General features: G+C 40.3%; 1 protein-coding gene across 4 annotated transcripts in view; it reads right to left on the reverse strand.

Moving 5' to 3' along the window:
- The window catches only part of L3mbtl4 (L3MBTL histone methyl-lysine binding protein 4), a 451,548-nt gene that overhangs the window by 115,193 nt on the left and 316,923 nt on the right, over positions 1-19,432 (reverse strand). For all 4 annotated transcript variants that reach the window (XM_045144044.1, XM_045144045.1, XM_045144046.1 and 1 more), the window contains one exon: positions 5,229-5,405. In XM_045144044.1, the coding sequence (XP_044999979.1) occupies positions 5,229-5,405 (177 nt within the window). The remainder of the gene's footprint in view (positions 1-5,228; positions 5,406-19,432) is intronic.

Consider the following 19,432-nt stretch of genomic DNA (forward strand, 5'->3'; position numbering starts at 1 on the left):
AGGCTAGAGGAGTGCTGCATTGTCTCCTCCCCAAATGCACATCTCAGAGCCACCACAGTCCTTGGAACACAGTGGTTACTCACAACTCTTTTGTTTGTTGAGTGTCTATTAAGAGCCAGACATTATTCTAATTGGGAAAACACGGAAGCATAAAACACAATTTCTATCCCCAAGGAGCTCACATTGGTTGGAACTGCTTAGAAACCTGCAGAAAGAACTAAGCTTCGGGAAGGGAGAGCTGTGAACAGAAGGAACTAGCTGAGATTCAGACAAAGATGGAGGTCTAATATAAATACTGGCTGATGACGGTAGGGACAAATGGGCAAGCCAAGTACACATTACTAACTCTCCTGGCCCTGAGTAGTAAGAACCCCTTATGTAAAGAAACCCAACTGACTAAGTTGGAAGGTTAGAATGTGGGGGGGGGGGGGAAGGAACTAACATATATATTCTGAGAATGGCCCTCTCAGAAGGTATTTTATGCTGCAGTGAACTTGAGTGGTGGAAAGAAATTCCTTGGCTTATAGCAGTGTAATGTATTATCACAGTCATTAAGAGACAATTTCACTATGTGCTGCTCACTCTGATTACCGTAATTTCCTCCAGTCATCTCTATTACCAATGCAGGCCTTGGGGAAGTGCATAAATTTATAAGATAGCAAACACTGGGAAAAACAAAAAGAGCTTTATTAGGCATTTTCTTACTTTGGTGGCACTGACAGGTACCTCCGTGAGTGGCAGAGCTATCAATTATATGAAATTTAATACAATATTGTACATTGCTCTAGAGAGGCAAAAGAACTTAGATGTGCAAGGAAAACATGAAAAAATGTCCTCCGCAGGCTTGCATAGCTAATGAACAATACAAGGGTAGTCACATTCCAAAGCAATTTTGTTTATGATGAATATGTTTTAATGAGTATAATTTTATTCTTCTGTTATAGTTAGAATCATTAATGATAGAAGTATGTTACAATAAAATCTGTTCAAATAAGACATTTTCCAATTACATGTAACATAAATAAAAATGAGCCCTTGGGGACTGGAGAGATGGTTCAGCATTTAAAGGCATTTGCTTGCAAAGATTGTTGGGACAGGTTTGTTTTCCTAGGACCCACGGAAAGCCAGATGCACAAAGTGGCACATGCGTTTGGAGTTTGTTTACAGTGTCGGGAGGCCTTGGCATGCCCATACTCAGTCTATCTTTCTCTCATATAAATAAATTAAATACTTAAAAAAAAAAAAAAGAAGAAGAAGAAGAAGCAGCAGCCCTTTAAGGGAAATGTGGCAAGATTCTTCCCCTTCAGGAATTCCACTTTATCACAAAATAAGAAATGCATGCATCATAAAATGACCCTGTGAATCCTACCCAGAAGTAGAAAGCAATCTAAATATATTCCCAGCCTGCTCTCCTCAGAGCCTTAAACTATTGGTCTTTTGCTAGCTTAGTGTATTTGAAGCATGTTGAGGGTTTAAACTCAGATGGCTGTGGGGTTAGACTGCAACTTTCCTACTCATTGTCTTGAAAAATAAAACTCAACAAAAACAATACTTGAACAACAATACTCAATATTCTTGAACAATTTGCTTAAACTTTCTAAAGCTTCAGGCATATATACAATACAACCAGAATAAGAAAACTGCCATGTGCAGAGCTATTAAGACAATGAAATAAAACCAGCAAGATTTTGCAATATAAATTGTTTAGGGGCTAGAGAGATTGCTTAGTGGTTAAGGTATTTGCCTGCGAGGCCAAAGGACCCAAATTTGATTCCCAGGACCCCTGTAAGCCAGATACCCAAGGGGCACATGCATCTGGAGTTCATTTTCAGTGGCTAGACGACCTGGTATGCCCATTCTCTCTCTATCTGTCTGTCTTCTCTCTAACTTTGCTTGCAAATAAATAAAAATTTTTTTTTAATTTTATTTATTTATTTATTTGAGAGCGACAGACTCAGAGAGAAAGACAGATAGAGGGAGAGAGAGAGAATGGGCGCGCCAGGGCTTCCAGCACTGCAAATGAACTCCAGACGCGTGCGCCCCCTTGTGCATCTGGCTAACGTGGGACCTGGGGAACCGAGCCTCGAACCGGGGTCCTTAGGCTTCACAGGCAAGCGCTTAACTGCTAAGCCATCTCTCCAGCCCTAAATAAAAATTTTAAAAACCAAAACAATTATAAATTCTTTAGCTCAAAGGAAGAGTTTGATAATGATCAGTAGAAATTATTGCTGATATTGCTGGTGTTATTATTAATTTGTTACATGGAAGTATGCTGAATTTAGTCAAAAGACATGTTTGGGTATCAGATCAACAAAAGTGGCACCTCTATTTCCTATGTACATCATTCCCTGCAATAATAGTAATGATAAAATAACAAATATCTCTGTTTCTTTCTAAATCAAGTGATTATGGGTAGCTCAAAATGCCTTGTATGTCTTATATAAGCTGATAAACACATTAAAGGTATTTTCCCCTTTGGAATGTCTGCCTATATGAATATCAATATTTATACTATCAACACACAAAAATCAAGAGTATATACACAAATACTTTGATTTAAACTGAAAAACAAATATATAAACTTTTATATAAATTAAATATATGTTTTTGAATAATTGCTACCTACTGTGAGTAGGAGTGTAACATAGCATGAATTTATGACTATTTTGAAGATAAATCTAGCAGTCGTACATAACACATAATTTTAAAACATAGATCTTTAATAAAAATATGAACATAAATAGGTTATTTCCACTCCTAAAATAAGCAATGAAGTTAAAAATTTATAAGTAATCTTGCTATGAATGTTAATCAGAAACCAATCATACTTTGTAAAAATAATCATAAATCCTAGATGAAATTAAGAAAATGAAATATTTTTTCAAGTACCATATAATATCTAATTGACATTAAAAGAATATTAAACAAAAAAAATAACGGTATATCTTCCACTAGAAGTCTGGAGATTCTAAGGTGAAAGGATTTGAATGCATAAGGAATGACAGGCCTATTCAGAGCTTGGAGAGGAGAGAGAAGAGATGAAACCTGTATTTTGAGCTTGTGATTTGTAGGGCGATGATATGGGTTAGAAAAAAGGCAAGCATAAGAAAATATTGTCAGGCAAGAGTGAATTGGGCTGAAATATGTCATTTGCAAAACTATTAGCACACATAGAATCCTGTGTTGGTTTCCTTGAACTCTTTTCCCTCAGTCATTTATGACCATGAACAGGAAGTAGGAAGATGAGGGTGATTCAAAGCAGGTACAACTGTGGCTGATAATACTATTTGTTCACATGTTGCTATGTAGACTTCTTGGAGAAAAGGTAACTATGGGCTGAAGTCCAAGGGTGGCTTTGGCTTAAAATCTGACAACCAAAGAATTATTCAGGACACATGATGTTTGGCCCCACATCCTTTACCTACTTACACAGTTCTGAGTGTATATGAAATAGGATTTGGTGGACTAGGACCAGTTGTGACTCTTGTACTCAGTTATTAGATGATTTTTTTTAAAGTCTTTCTATTTGTAGTAATTATTCTATCTGGTGTATTTCAGGACATAACCCTTTAAGAAATGGTAAGGTACTTAATAATAGATACAAAAGGGAAATTCTCATGAGAAGTTTAAGATGGGGAGAGGAGATATCTGCTTGTACTGGAAACAATGGCTTAGGTACTGCTTGGTCTCTGTGGCTTTTGATATTGAAGATGCATGTCTTAAATATTTATAAGAGAGTCTTGATATTTATTTTGGAAAAAAATACAATAGAATGTAGCAAAAGGAATGAATGCACATGGATGTATTAGGCTCTGTGATTTTGGAATAAATAAGCCATTTCTTGGAGCAATACTTAATAAAAAGAAAACAATTCTTCCAGCAGGAAATGGAGAGGACACATGCTCTCAACTCCTCAAAGTTGTAAACAGTGTGGGTGTGAACAAGCAGTAAGGAACAAGGGGACCCTGTGAAGTCTCAACAAGATGAGTGGGTGTGAAACAAATAATAAAAATGCAAGCAAGAGCTACAAAAATAGAGAGGTGTGTGTATACATATGGAAGAGGGCATGTGACTGAGACGAGGTGGCAGTGCCGTGCAGAGCCTTAAAATCAAACGAGCTATTTAGCAGAAAGGAAATGTCCTCCAAGTCTTCTGAAACATTGCCATGAAAAGAAAGAAAGAAAGAAAGAAAAAGAACAAAACCCACATTCCAGCATGTAATAGCCACATAAAAGCGTGCCTTATTCTCTCAGTGAAAAAAAAAAGTGAGCCTTTAGGAGTTGAGATAGGAATGGGCAGAAAGTCAATCCAGGGGAAGCTCTGTACTATATGGTGAATAGAAAGAGAAAGGCTGTGAGGATGCAGACAAGGTACGGTCTCTTTACAGCTCCCACACAGAGGGTGTGGGGTCGTCAAGACCCGGGCATGATGGCCCCCTGTCCTAAGGACTGGATAACATCCAGTTCTACTTTCTCTATATAGCCTTTCTCAACTCAGACCTTGTCTGGTCTCTAGTGATTTACTCAATGTGCAGTTTTCAAATGCTGATCACTCCCAGGATGGATTATATACTCTAAGGACAAGATGTTATGTAGTTGACTTTGCTATTTGAGAATTTTTTTCCAAAGATCAAATAGGGCTGTATTTGCAGCATTGCAGAAAATAACTATGTGTTAATAAAATTGAAATCACTTAAACGTTTAAGTCTGTATTTAGGAAGAAAAAGTGATTTATCGTGAAGGAATTAAAATGGAGAGTAGTCAAAGTAACAACTCATAGCTTGGGCATGTGTGGACTGCAGGTGACAAAGACAAGACACGGGTAGGAAAGGAAATCTTGATATGACTCAGCAGATGTAACCACTCAACCATGTGGCCAAAGACACACCCCTGGTGACATGATTCCAAAGGATCGATATTTTCACCACAGAAGAAGGGAATCTTTTAGAGTTCTGCAGGTGACAAGTACTTTCTATTGCTTTTTTTTAACTTATACATTCAGCAAAAGACACATTTTAAAATGTGAGGATGAAGCAAAAGAAAATATCTTTAAAATGATGGTTAAGGGTTAGGTGATACAATGAATACAATAATCATCCAGAAATAAGAATATATATATTTGGGGGGAGAATCTAAGGAACTATTACTGATAGCAAGTTTGTTCTCTTACTATGCTACATGATTTACTTTGTGGTTCACATTTTCAAAAAAAAAAAAAAATCTTCTTACCTGGGCTGAATATTGTTCACCTTTTCATGTTTTCCATTGAAGTTTAAACTAAAGAAGTTTTCTGATTTTGAATGTGAGGCGTCTGATTCCAAATTTGCCTGTGTTTGTTCTCTTAGACGATCGTGAAGCGTTGCCTTCCTTTTCAAGTTGATGTCTGAATATGGGCAGCCGAAAGCGCTGGTTCGTATAAAGATGAAGGCACAGTTGTCAGTGTATAGTGATAAATCAGAGACCCATTGTCATTGGATTAGACATACATTTAATATTTAAAGACTGGAGACGTTCCTCTCTCATGTGTATAAACTTGTGACGGTGTCTTTGAATGCTACCTTTTGAGAAAATCTCCTGTTCTAGACCACAGATAGTTGGTCACCAAAGTATTAGAGGCAGACTAATCGGCACATATGGCACTTCTCATTTTGGAAATTCAAAAGCCTATGAATAGCACACAGATGTGCTTCCCATGCCACAGTGGAGACGCCACATGTCACCTGACGTGGTTTGTGCTCTTTAGTATTAATGTCCCTCTTAATAACCTGCATTACCAAATGCTATGGGTAACCAAAAAAAAGCACTTGCTACAATCAGAAAATATTGGGGTTGCGTTGCTTAACAGTCACATGATCAGAAACACTGTGCCTTTATTTCTGCTTAATTGTCCCATACCTGACTAGGGAGTACCAATGCTGCTTTGTGTAGGTAATTGAGGAGACAAAGCCCAGGTCGCCTCACTCTTCTTGTCTCTTATTCCTGTCAAGCCAAATTCTAAACCAGGGATGCTATAGTAGCTTAACAGCAGGCTGCAGGCTAAGGAACCTGCCTCCTTCCAGGCTGATGGGAGTCTCTAACATTACATCATGACATGTTCCTGTCTCCCAAAAGGCCTCAAATCTTCACTGTTGCCTGGTACAAGGCAGCCAGTACCAGGGAAAGTACAGACATGACAGGTCACCTCAGTCCTTTTCTGGAAGACATAGTTCCAGCCTAAATCCCAGAGATGCATCCCAGTGGAGTGGGAGAAACAAAGCTTTGTTCAGTACAGTTTCTGTGACTGAAATTCTCTTTCTTATTCCCTTTCTCTCTCTCTGTCTCTCTCTCTCTCTCTCATACACACACACACACACACACACAAAGAAAGACAACTATATACATAACTATATACATAGTACACACTCAGACCCATTGGAAGGTGTCTGTTACCACTATCACATCATTACGAAGGCTACATCTAGAGGTAAAAGGCATTAACATGAAGGCATTCCATTTTTTAAATTTAGGAATTCATTTTCTATTCATTTTATGTTTGTTAATATATAATGTGAATAAACTTGTCATTGAATGTGGGGGTTTGATCCAGGTGTCCCTCATAAACTTAGGTGTTCTGGCTGCTAGGCCCCCAACTAATGGCAGTTTGGGAGTTGGAGCCTCCTAGAGGTGGCATATTGTTGGGGGTGGGCTTATGGGCAATGTGGCCAGCTTCCTCCTGCCACTGTTTGGCATACTCTCCTGCTGATGTTGTCCATCTGATATTGGCAAGGGATGTCCACCTTCTGCTCATGCCATCATTTCCCCCTGCCATCATGGAGTTTCCCCTTGAGTCTGTAAGCCAAAATAACCCCCTCTCCCCAAGCTGCTCTTGGTCAGGTATTTTATGCCAGCAATGTGAACCTGACAGCAATAATGGACAAATGAGATTTTTACCTTAAATTTTTTTTTTAAGGTCTTGAGAAAGTCAGAGCCCAAAATAAACATGGCTCTATTTAAGGTAGACTGAACTTTTCATGAAGGGGCTATAAGCAAGTTAACCTCAGAAGTACTTCAGTGCCAAGCTGTATCTGGAATGGAAATGCAGTGGCTAGGAGAACACCAGCCTGGCCAAGTGTGACGAGGTGGGCCTGTGCCAGCATCGTGCGTGACCAGCAGCCTTTGCTACAGACAGAAGTGCTTCTTTAATGCACTGTCTGGGGCTGGAGAGATGGCGCAGTGGTTAAAGGTGCTTGCATGCACATCTGGCAGCAAGGGTTAGATTCCCCAGTACCCATGTAAACCAGATGCACAAAGTGCTTTATGCAAATGGAGTTTGTTTGTATGACCAGAAGCCCTGACATACCCATTCTCTCTCTCCTTGCAAATAAATAAATGCACGTTTTGTAAGTAACAATTGTTTTCCCCGTCTATTTAGTTATTGATTCAAAAAATCATAAACTGAAGTCTGTGCTGATTACATTAGATAATTTACATCTAGGAAAGAAGTTAAGATATTCCTATAATAAGTACATTTTTTAGTAAAACAAAAAAAAAGAAGAAGAAGAAGAAGAAGAAGCAATCTGGGGCCGAAGGGAGGGCTCAGCAGTTAAGGCTCTTGTAATCAAAGCCTGATGATCTGGTGTCAATTTCACAGTATCCACATAAGCCAGATGCACAAAATGGACAATATATCGGGAATCTGTGTGCAGTGGCTAGAGGTCCTGGTGCACCCATCTCTGTCTCTGTCTCTCTCTCTCTCTCTGCTTGCAAATAAATACATAAAATAGTTTAAATAAAAATGAAGTAATTTTTTGACTGTATGCTACACGCCCAAGTCAATGCAAGATATTTTACATATATTGTTTCTATTACTAGCTAAAAACACCAGGATAATATTAAAGTATTTAAAGGTAAGGAAACAGGCTCATATGGTCTAGGCAAATTTCCCATGGTTTCTTGATACTTTCTTACAAAACCCCTGAATTATTACTAGTCCACTTAGGTGGCTAGATGTGGAAAAAGTCAAATACATGAAGCAAACTATGACATATTTCTTGTGCAAAAGGGACACGGTGGAGGGTGGGGGGGGGTGCTAAGGCAGGTCTGCCAAGCCAGCTGAGGAAAAGTCATCAGCATTGTGAGAGTCCTGAGATGAGGCTCTGTTCTCAGTACAGTAGAGCAGGAGTGGTCTGTTCATTCTGCACCGTGTGAGATTTAAAGGGGATTTCTGCAGAGAAAAGTTGAAAGGCATTATGCTAACTTGAGAGAGTCTACAAATGCTTTTTTTCTCCCCAAACACATATGTTCCTTGGAATCTTTGCTGTTTATCTAATGCATACTATGTTTTAAAGATTTTAATGGATTTTATTTATTATTTATTTATTAGGAAGAGAAAGAGAGAGAGAGAGAAGGATGAGCATGAGTCACCCACTGCAAATGAACTCCAAACACATGCACCACCTTGTGCATCTGGTTTACATGGGTACTTGGGAAGCAAACCTGGCTTAGGCTTCACAGGCAAGCAAGTATCTTAACCACTAAGCCATGTCTCCAGCCCCCTAATGCTTACTCTTAATCTGAGAGTTGTAATGATCATGTGGCCATGAATTTTGTTTTTCTTAACTTCCCATCACCAACTGTAATTACTTCTTGCTGCTGGGCAATAAATACATAATGCCATCTTTCTCAAGGCTTCTGTGTCCAGCACTTGGAGACAGCGACCACAGGCCCCTCTTGCTCAGCACGGCTGTGTAGAGAGAAAGCTTGCTCCCCTTCTACCTTCCTTCATAATTTGATGCTTCCAGGCACTTGATAACTAGTCTATGTGCTGACTGACATCTTGCTCCTCTTTCTCTCCCTAGAAACAGAGAATGCAAAACCAAACGGAACCCCTAGAGCATCTCTAGCATCCTGTGTCTGCAGGACAGGGCTTGTGAGGGCATAGCTGCAGATTATACAAACTGTGGAGTTCAAAAGAATACATTAAGTGACAGCAAGTTCTACAGAAACAGAGCCTGGAGAAGAATCTGAGAGGAGATAATGGTGACAAGTGAAAGGAAGTACAAAGAAGTGGGGGCGAGGAGCTTTCTATATAACCATTTGTTGCATCTCAAGTCTCAGAGGCCGCGGGTGGAGACTGTGCTGTGAGCATATGTATTTGCCATACTACATTCATCTACATTCCGTTCAGAGTTATGCCATGGGAAAGAGCTGGCATGCTAATGCTCGGCTGCCTTCTCACACATCGTAATCTTTACTTGTGTGTGTGTTTCAGACCATGATGGAGACACAAGAAACCTAGTCACATAGGGAAAAAAAAAAAGACCGAAGTGGAGGTCATAAGTTTGCTAAATCACTTTCAAGTTACTTTGCATGTAGAGATTTAGACTTAGGGGAAATTCGCTTCTCAAAGCCATGGTTGTAGAAAACATCTGACCAGCAGCATCTGGCCAACAGGGAAAGCAGGAAGCTTGGATCCCAGGCCACCGGGGATGCGGCTGTGGCAGCTGACGTGGCAGGCTGAGGGGACTTGGCTCTTTTGATAGAGGGGAACATTTTTGCGATCCCCCTACTTCACAGAGGAGCTGCTGTTTGCAGGGAAAGAAGGAAGAGACAGTATGATGGATTGGACTGACCTATAGGAAAACATGGTTTTAAAACAGTCTACTATCAGGGATTGCATAGGGCTCAACCTAATATGCTACAAAAAAAGATGTCAGCAGGGTTCTGAGGATATGGCTTAGAGGTCACGGCTCAAGCCAGAGTATCTCATTCTAAACCTCAGACTCCATATAAAAACTTGAAAGAGGGCTGGAGAGATGGCTTAGTGGTTAAGCACTTGCCTGTGAAGCCTAAGGACCCGGGTTTGAGGCTTGACTCCCCAGGACCCACGTTAGCCAGATGCACAAGGAGACGCACACGTCTGGAGTTCGTTAGCAGCGGCTGGGGGCCCTGGTGTGCCCATTCTCTCTCCTTCTCTCTATCTGCCTCTTTTTCTCTCTGCCTGTCGCTCTCAAATAAATAAATAAAAATAACAAAAATAATTAAAAAAAACTTGAAAGATATCAAGGGTTTCTTTAATTCAAGCGTGCGGACCCTAACCAGTGAGGTATGAGGAGGAGGCAGGAGAATTTCCCAGAAAGCTCATGATGAGTGCAGCAAAGAACAACAGAGGGAGAATTCAGAGAAAACTGCCTCAAAGGAGGTGGAAAGGCAAGGACTGACCTCCAAGGCATGCTCATGGCTGCATTGACACACATATTCATGAACACGCACATCCCCCACACATGAATGTGCACACACACACGTGCACGCACACATACATGGCTGTTGTCAGACTTACCAACCACACAGATACGTACAGACTGTAAGCTACATAGGTACAAAAGTGGGAGACAGTAAGATGTTATTTTGGGGAGACACTTTTGGTCTTGATAACTTATAATGGAAGAAAACAATTGAAAACACTGTTAGGGTTTGAGAACATCAATATCATAAAACAATGATTACAATAAAATAGTGATCATTTTGTTTCTGGAGTATTTAAGAATGCCGAGTGTGGTGTAAGAAGTGGAAACAGATGACTTGTCTGTTCAGAGTAGCAGTCAGCCCTGTTCCTCCCCTGAGTCTCAATGAGGTCCACGTGTGGGAGGCAGTCAATCGAGCAGTTCATGCTGGTTCCCCACACTTAGTGCCTGGTGCGCATGGGGCCCCTCTGCTCCTCAGTCCTTCTTCCTTCATCCCAGGGATGCTGCAGTTTCCCTGTTCCCAAGACTCATCCTGATGGGAGGCCAGGGGAATTCATGCAGCCCAGTCCTCAGGTCTGTTAGGCATGAGCCCCAGCCGTAACAAGAGTTCTAGCTAACATCCTGATACCTGCGTGTTTACTCTATACTAAGCCTTCTTAGTCTCCCAGGATTTGACTCCAGTGTTAGTTACCTTCTTTGTGCTGGAACAAAAAAACCTGGCAAAATGAGGTGAGGGGAGGAAGGGCTTATGTCAGCTTGCAGTTCCTGGTTGCAGACCATGATGGTGGGGAAGGTGGGCTTACAGGAGTCTTGAGGCAGCTGGGAATACCTACTCCACAGTGGGGAAGCAGAAAGCAATAGAATGCAGCTTCTCAGATAGCTCTTCCCTTTTCTATACCTCAGTACCCCAGCCTGTCAACCCATAGTTCAGGTGGGTCTTTCCATTTTAATTAACTTAATCAAGATGATTCCTTGAAGACATGCACAGAAGCTAAGCTAATTTACATATTCCCTCAGAGGAGATTCTAGATCCTGTCAAGGTGACAATCACTACAAACTATCAGTTCCCCTGACTTGACACTGGCCTGAGTGTCTGTTTCTAAATGTCTGACATGGTGCTGACTAAAACTGAGGTGTCCTTCTGGTGTGGAACACCGTGGTCCTACTTTCTTGTCATCCCCATCCAGTGACTCAACTCTTGCCTCCTAAACCCAGCCCCGGAAGCACACAGCCTCTTCCCACATGTCACCCAGAAAGTCTTCCATGTGTCCCTCATCCGGAACTACTCCCTTGTTCCTGGCTCACTAGCTGGGATTACAACCTTAACCTTTGATTCTTTCCCACTGGCCCCAATTCGCAGAGCCTAGACACTAACTGCTGTTTGCCAAGGTTCATAGACAACAGATTCTGTCCATCCAAACACCACCATTTTGTATCAGCAGCAATGCTTCATAGTCCAAATCTAACAGTGAGCAGTGGTTTCTAACTGTCCTGCCCTGATGAAGATAATGGGTCATGCTCTCTCAAGTCCTGGAGATGGGCAGCATGGGCCGTGGAGCCATAACATAGCTGTCACAGCTTGTGGCAGCCTCCCAATGAGAGTTCAGTTTACCACCTCGGGGTATGCAGAAGGGGCTGAGGCTCCAGGACACTAGGGTCACAGGACAGCCTCTCCTCCACTGAGTAGCTTTCAGACACTAAGTCCTCTCTTGTTTCTGTCCCCAAATGTTGCTGTATCACTTTGTCTCGGTGCTGCGACAGGGGATGTATGGGGGGGGGGAGGGGGAGTGTTTCAGACATAAGTGAATGGAAAGGTAGAATCGTCCCTTGAGTGTTGTGCTTCCAAACATAAATAAAACGCAGAAGTCAGCAGTATTTCAGAATGTCAAGTCCTTCATAACCTCCCGTACCTTCTTTTTTTTTTTTTTGCTGACCCTGAAAAGTGAAGTGGTTTCAAATAGGCAAGTGGCTCCCATGAGGAGCTCATATAGGAACTTGCTGCCATCCTCCACCCGCCTCTGCCCCCCACACAGAGGAGGAACCAGAGCTGCAGCTAGAGCCTAAGTGCACTGGCACCTACCGGAGGAGTTGTTCTCTAGTTTACATTGCAGAGAAGCGCTGCATTTACTAATGACATTCTCTTTCCTCTAAGAGGTGGAAAAGAGAAAACTGAGGAGACCCGCCCTAGCTGGGAGGTGGGATTCCAAAAGTCACTGTGTTGAGGTGGGTGGGAGGCATCTTAATCTGGAAGTGGTTATGCTTCCAAGAGAAGGGGTGAGGGAATTTGCCTCCCAGAACAAAAGGGCGCCAGAACACCCAGGGCTGAGTACTCAGCTGAGAAAGGGGTTCTGTGAGAGAAACAAGAAGGAACTGGATAATGCTGACTGCATCACCCTTTCTCCTGGACGTGGTTCAAAGAGCCTTGTCCTGGTAGCAGGGTACACAGGTCTGATCCAGCCTTCCTCTGACACTAACCCAGTAAGAGCTGATTTTGCTGGTTCTTGCTGACACTTCATAAAATCATCCTCTTTTCTCAGGTCACTGCCCTTCCTATCTGGGTAGTCTAATCTTTACCCTGTGTCATAAGAATGTTAAAAGAGTAACTTTTTTTTCTTATGGAAATATTGACTTCTTGGGAAAAGGGCAGCAAAAGATATAATGCATGTTGAAGTGCAGGTCACTGAGATCATGCCTGCTATAATCTTCATAGAAACTTCTAAAATGGTTGATGCCTTCACTTAATTATTATTTTAAGCACTAGACATTTCAATGCACTCAGTATGAAAAAGGTCTGAATATTTTTAAGTTTGATAACTAGAGTTAAAAAAAAGAAATCTACATATGTGCAGAATTTAAAAAGCTGGATAAAAACCATTTGGTTCTTAAAACATTCTTGGGTAATTCTACTTGTGAAATAATCATCCTAGATCTTATAAACTCATGAAAATGGCCAATTAGGAAGCTGGAAGGGATCCACTACTTAAACTGAGCATCATAATCTATTCAGCATGCTGGTATAAAGGGTGGCTGGATTACCAGAGAAAACCACATGAAAACTCACTCAAAAACTTTGGGTAAATTCTTGAACCTTTATAACTTTTCATTTCTTCATCTATTTTTAAATGATTATAATAACTTCTTCCTCATGGGGGTTTATGTGAAAAACAAGTGAGACAGTCCAAGCAAGAGCCTTACCTATATAGTCACTCCATAAACACACTTTCTCTCCAGTTCAAAATTACCCTGTGCAATTACCTCTGGCAAGAGGAACTCAATTTCTACGTTGCAGATGCATTTCAGAAAGAGAATCTTCTGTCTTTTCTTCCTTCCTTCCTCTCACCTGGTGTTTTTTTTTTTATTTTTTATTTTTTGACTCAGGTTGAAATGCTTTCATATGAAACTCAGTAACCCACCATTTGAACCAGGCCACCTTTCTAAGCCATTCCCATATCACTGCCCCCAAAGACAAGCTTTATTCACATTAGAATAAACACTGCTCTCATAACTGAACCTCACTTTCCAATGTTTATGAATGTTTGTGTCATTATACTCCCATGTATATTTACCCACCTTCTCTACTGGAAGTAAGTGTCTCCCATCAGAGCCAGTGTGAATCTGGTGTGAATGCAGTAAAACCCAGTGACTTTCAGCTTTAGCACCTCAGCAGGGCCTTTGGTTCTGACAATGTGGGCTAGTATAATTTATGTTTTCCTTGATGTTGCTTGTTTATATCTGACCAGAAGCAGCTCATGGGGTAGGGGGGAAAAGTTTATTCCAGCTTATAGTTTTGTATTTGTTTATTTATTTTGGTTTTTTTGAGGTAGGGTCTCACTGTAGCCCAGGCTGACCTGGAATTCACTATGTAGTCTCTGGGTGGCCTCAAACTCTTGGTGATTCTCCTAGATCTGCCTCTTGAGTGCTGGGATTAAAGGTGTGAGCCACCACGCCTGGCCAGCTAACAGCTTTTTTTTTTTTTTAAATTTTTTATTTATTTAAGAGCGACAGACACAGAGAGAAAGACAGATAGAGGGGGAGAGAGAGAATGGGCGCGCCAGGGCTTCCAGCCTCTGCAAACGAACTCCAGAAGCGTGCGCCCCCTTGTGCATCTGGCTAACGTGGGACCTGGGGAACCGAGCCTCTAACCCGGGTCCTTAGGCTTCACAGGCAAGTGCTTAACCGCTAAGCCAACTCTCCAGCCCAGCTAACAGCTTTTAAGGGAAGTTTCATCATGGCCATGAAGACATGCCTAGCCTGACCAAAATCCTAGGTCACATCTCCATATTGGTGGTAAGGAAATAGTTCCAGGAAGATAGTTCGGAACGCCAAGAGGACTAATAAATTTCAAGGTCTGCCCCAGTGACACACCTCCTCCAGCAAGACTCCAAGGCACCACGGGCTGGGGCCAAGTATGAGGCTATTGGGGGCAGTTCACAATGAAACCAGCACATCACTTAAATTGATTTGATGTTATTTTTTAATTTTAATAATTAAATAATCCAATTTAATAATTGCATTATTTCAAACATACTATTAAGAACTATGACTCCAAATATCAATCAGAACTCAATAAGCTCTCTCATCTTCCCTTCATAGTGTCACCAAATTCAGCCATTGTTTCTCTTCTCTTTCCAGTGCAATTCAGCCAGCCTAGATGAAGGTCTCTCCTAGGAGCTACTTCTGTTGTTCTAGAAACAGTGAACGTTTCTCACATTCTGGAATCTATACTTATTATGCTGATAAAACTAGAAAGAATTTACTGCAAAGCTGGAGAACCAGCCCCTCCCTAGAGAAGAGGCAGTCCTTATCACCATTTAGACTCATGGGCTCCTGATGTGCTTTTAGAAATATTCACAGTTTTGAAGCTGATAAAGACTAGAGTACATGCTGAGAATATGAACATTGCAGCTGGTATACACAGAAACAAAAGGACAGTTGATGTAATCACCATTTACTTTCATTTTTTTGGAGCTTAGTCATTTCATTAATGCCTGTTTTAATATCAAAAAGATGTGGCATTTAATTGCTTTAGGAGATACTCGCTAATTGAGCTTGTTCCAAAATGTCTTCTGAGTTCTTTGTGGTGATGTTGATGTGCTCAGCAATCTAGACTAGGAATCTAGGAAGGAAAAGTGACTAGAGTGAAAAGGGGAGGGGACAGAGTGTGTGTGTGTGTGTGTGAAAGAGAGAGAGTCCTTCCCTGTAGAGTATTTTAATGGTGTGAATTGGCCTTAAGGAATCTGATAGCATATTAACTAGTAACACTAATGGCCTTTAGAACATTTATGCTCAAATCAGCTTAATGTACTGAATAAGTAATTTGTGTAATGTATGCAGGGAGAAGATCTAATGAATAGAATCTATGGCTTAAAATTTTCTACCAGAACACTATCTGCACTGTTAACATGAAGCAGGAAATTAAACAAATGACGTGATTAATGATTAACATTATTAAATCCATCAAAACAATTACATTGATAAGTTTGTGTTTCTGTTAGGAAAATGAAAATTTTTGTTACTATGTATAAGTTATTTTCATTCTTTTGAGTACAATATTATAGTTAAGTAGTGCCAACATGCCAAGGTAAATTTTTACAACTTAATTTGTAAATGCATTTTTAATTGTCATAGCCTGGCTTGAAATACTTTTAGTTTCTGTAACCCTTTTTAAAATTAGCTTGCCCTCTTTATTACTTGAATTTTTTATAAGCATGCATTTTTAATCTTGTGTGTGTATGATGCGTGGATGTGTATGTGTGTGTGTGAGAGAGAGAGAGATAGAGAGAGAGAGAGAGAGAGAGAGAGAGAGAGAGAGCCTGTTCAGTCATGCTCATAGTGTAGCATTCATTGCCCTCCACCTTGTTTGCAGCAGAGTCCCTTGTCATTTTATTTACCCTGCATATGCCAAACTTCTGGGGTTCTCCTTTCTCTGAATCCCACCTCCCAGCAGGTGCACTAGAGTTACAGACCCCTGCTAATACATTTGGCTTTACATGGGATTGAGGGATCCAAGGTCAGGTTGTCATGTTTGGTGCTTTTAGCCACCCAGCTATCTCCCCAGCCCCAAACATGCATTTTTTGAAAACAAAATGACATCTAGAAAAGAAATCATCTTTCCAGGTCAGTGGCCCAAATGGGCACTTAGAATATTTCCCAACTTAACACTGTTTCAAGTGCAATTAAAATAAAAAAGATATCTATAAAGGAAAGGCAAGCAGTTTGGCAAGGGGTTACGATATACTCCGTTTTTAGATGCTTTAAATCCAATATGGTCAATTTAAATGAAATTTGTATATTGGTATTTATGAAGGTAGATTTATATAGGTGTATGTACTTACTAGGTGTTTATGGGGATAGGTTTACGTATATAGATTGTATACAAGGACAAACATCTGTGGGTTCCACACAAGCATCCACATTTATCTTGATGAACCTATCTATTTATGAAGATGGGGTGTGCTAACTGGATGCTGGAAAGAGAATAACATCTGAGGTAGGTGTTCCTAGAAACTCACAAACTCAAGAGAGCTCTCAAAATTGGTGCTACTCTCCCAACCACGTCCACAGCAGTTACAGATCTCTACTGCATGACGTGGCGTCACACGTGTTAGAATGGCTATCATCAATAAGCAAAATACACAGTCCCATTTGTCAACTTGTACTTTTGTTTCCTGTGCTTGCAGATTAAAAAAGAATCTTTGTTTGCACAAATGTCTTAAAATATATTCTCCGTATTTTTTTTTAATGGTTTCTGAATGCCAGGTACATATCAGCAGATGAATGGATGAATGAAATCCACCACAGGATATATGAAAATGCCACACTGATCCTTGTGAATGGAAAGAAAACATAGTATGTACACATGTGGAGCTTTATTCAGACATTGGGGGAAGAAAAAGAATGAAATGCTGTCATAGATTGACTCAGAGTATTATATTAGGTGAAGTAAGCCAGACTCAGAGAGTGCTGCATGTTTCTTCCACATTTGAAAACTAAATAAAGTCACTGGTGATCGCAACAGGAGGGAGTGATACTGGACTTGGTCAGTGTATGTAGATGTAGCAGTTTACCTTCCACCACTGGAGAAAAACACCCAACCCAAAGCAGCACGTGGAAGGAAATGGTTTACTTTGGCTGACAGTCTCAAAGAGGAGCTTCACCATGGCATGGCAGAGCAGAGGGTGGCATTATATCCTGCCACAACAGCTGGAGTGAGCTAGCTAGTGAACCACCAGTAGCACTGGGCTAATAAACCTCAAGACCCACCCACAATGCCACACCTCCCCCAGCAAGGCTCCACCTCCCAACTTGTCACCAGCTGGGGACCAAGCAGGTGACACACACAAGGCGACAGGGAGCACATGGCTGTGAAACCACCACAGGTTACATAGAAATGGCACCTTGAGCCAATTCATACATGCAAAACTAATTCTACAATAAATAGTGAAAGTTTTTTAAAATGCACACAAAAGATAACCAGTGGTGCAGAAGATACAGAGAAACAGAAACCTTGTTGATGGCAATGGGACAACATGTAGCTGCCTTAGAAAACAGTATAGATAGAAGTTGCTGAGTTAAACTAAAAACTGCTATGATACATCCATCCCACTTCCGGGTATTTAGACAAACCATCTGAAACCAGAATATCAAATATTAGAGATATTTAAATGCATGTTTATTGCAGCATGATTTACAATAGCCAAGAGACAGAAAAAAAAAAAACCCTACATATCCATGGATACTTAAGTGTATGAAGAAAGTACAGTATTCACAAACGATGGCAGATGGTTCAGCCTTATACATGAAGGCAATCCTGCCATATGTGACAGCATAGATGAACTCTAAGGACATTATGCAAAATGAAGCAAGCTAATTCCCAAAAAAGTTCCACTACCATGAGGTGTCTAAGCAGAGAGCCCAATGGTGGTTGCCAGGACCTGGGTCCAGGAGAAGATCAGGAGCAGCTGTTACAGAATAAATTTTCTGTCATGCAAGAGATTAATTTCCAGAAACATACTGAACCACGTGCCTCTAGTAAACAATATTGTGTTGTACACTTAACATTTTGCTAACAGGATACAGTTCAGGTTAAGTGTTCTTAATACAGAGAGAGAGATGACCTTTTATAATTTCATTGTCTATAAGTAAAAGCTCATTTGAAAGTTTGAATATGTATAAGCAGGCTCCATTTAAAGAAGTGGATTGCTAATTATATTTCCTCTAAATTATTTAACACACCTAAGGCTAATGTGTCCTGAAATTAGATGTATGTATGTAAAGCACATTATTAGCAATGAGAACCAACACTAGAAATTGTTCATGAAATCTTGAAGGGAGCTGTTTAAAAATGGCCTTTAAAGAAAAGACCAAACTACCTTGAGATATTGAAGGCTGGGCTTATCCATGTAGAGCAGATAAGCATGAAGAAGAATGTGAACAATACTGTCCTTTCTACCACAAACTATTCTAAAATGTTATTCAAATGAGCTGTGGGTTATTGAGATATATAAATATTTCATAAAAGTCCACCAGCCATCCCAAAGTATTGTTGCTTTTATTTTATTTTATTTTTTTAAATATTCTCCATGGCACTATTTATAATAGTCCAGAGTTAAACATTCTTCAAGTGCCAATCAATGGCAAAATGGGTAACAAATTTTGGACATAATAAAAAATAAATAAAAAGAAAATGGCATAACAATATTCAACTACATGCAATAATGTAGATGATAGGTCTAACAATGGTTTCCAAAGATACCAGGTCCAAATCCCTGGAACCTGTGAATATAGTGAGAGCCTTTAAAAAAAAGGTTACTTATTTGAGAGAGAGAGAGAGAGAGAGAGAGAGAGAGAGAGAGAGAGAGAGAGAGAAATAATGGGCACACCAGGGCCTCCAGCCACTGCAGAAGAACTCCATGCTTTTATTTTTTATATGAGTGTTTTATTTCTATTAAATTTAGGTAGTAAATGATTTTTAAAAATTGAAGAAAATGCCATAAAAACACAACCTAACTAGTCTAATATTTCTGACATCAGCTTATACTTTCATATTTTTTCTATGCACTATAACTAAAATCTGATTTAAATTCTTTCTAAATTAAATCATTCAGTTCTCTCAACATGTCCACTAAGTAGGTCCTCTTTGTTATCTACATTTGACAGGTGAAAAAACTGAAGCACAGAGTGGCCAAATTATTCCAGGTCAGCGGAGCT

The sequence above is a fragment of the Jaculus jaculus genome, chromosome 2 (assembly GCF_020740685.1).
Source record: "Jaculus jaculus isolate mJacJac1 chromosome 2, mJacJac1.mat.Y.cur, whole genome shotgun sequence".
Lineage (NCBI taxonomy): Eukaryota > Metazoa > Chordata > Mammalia > Rodentia > Dipodidae > Jaculus > Jaculus jaculus.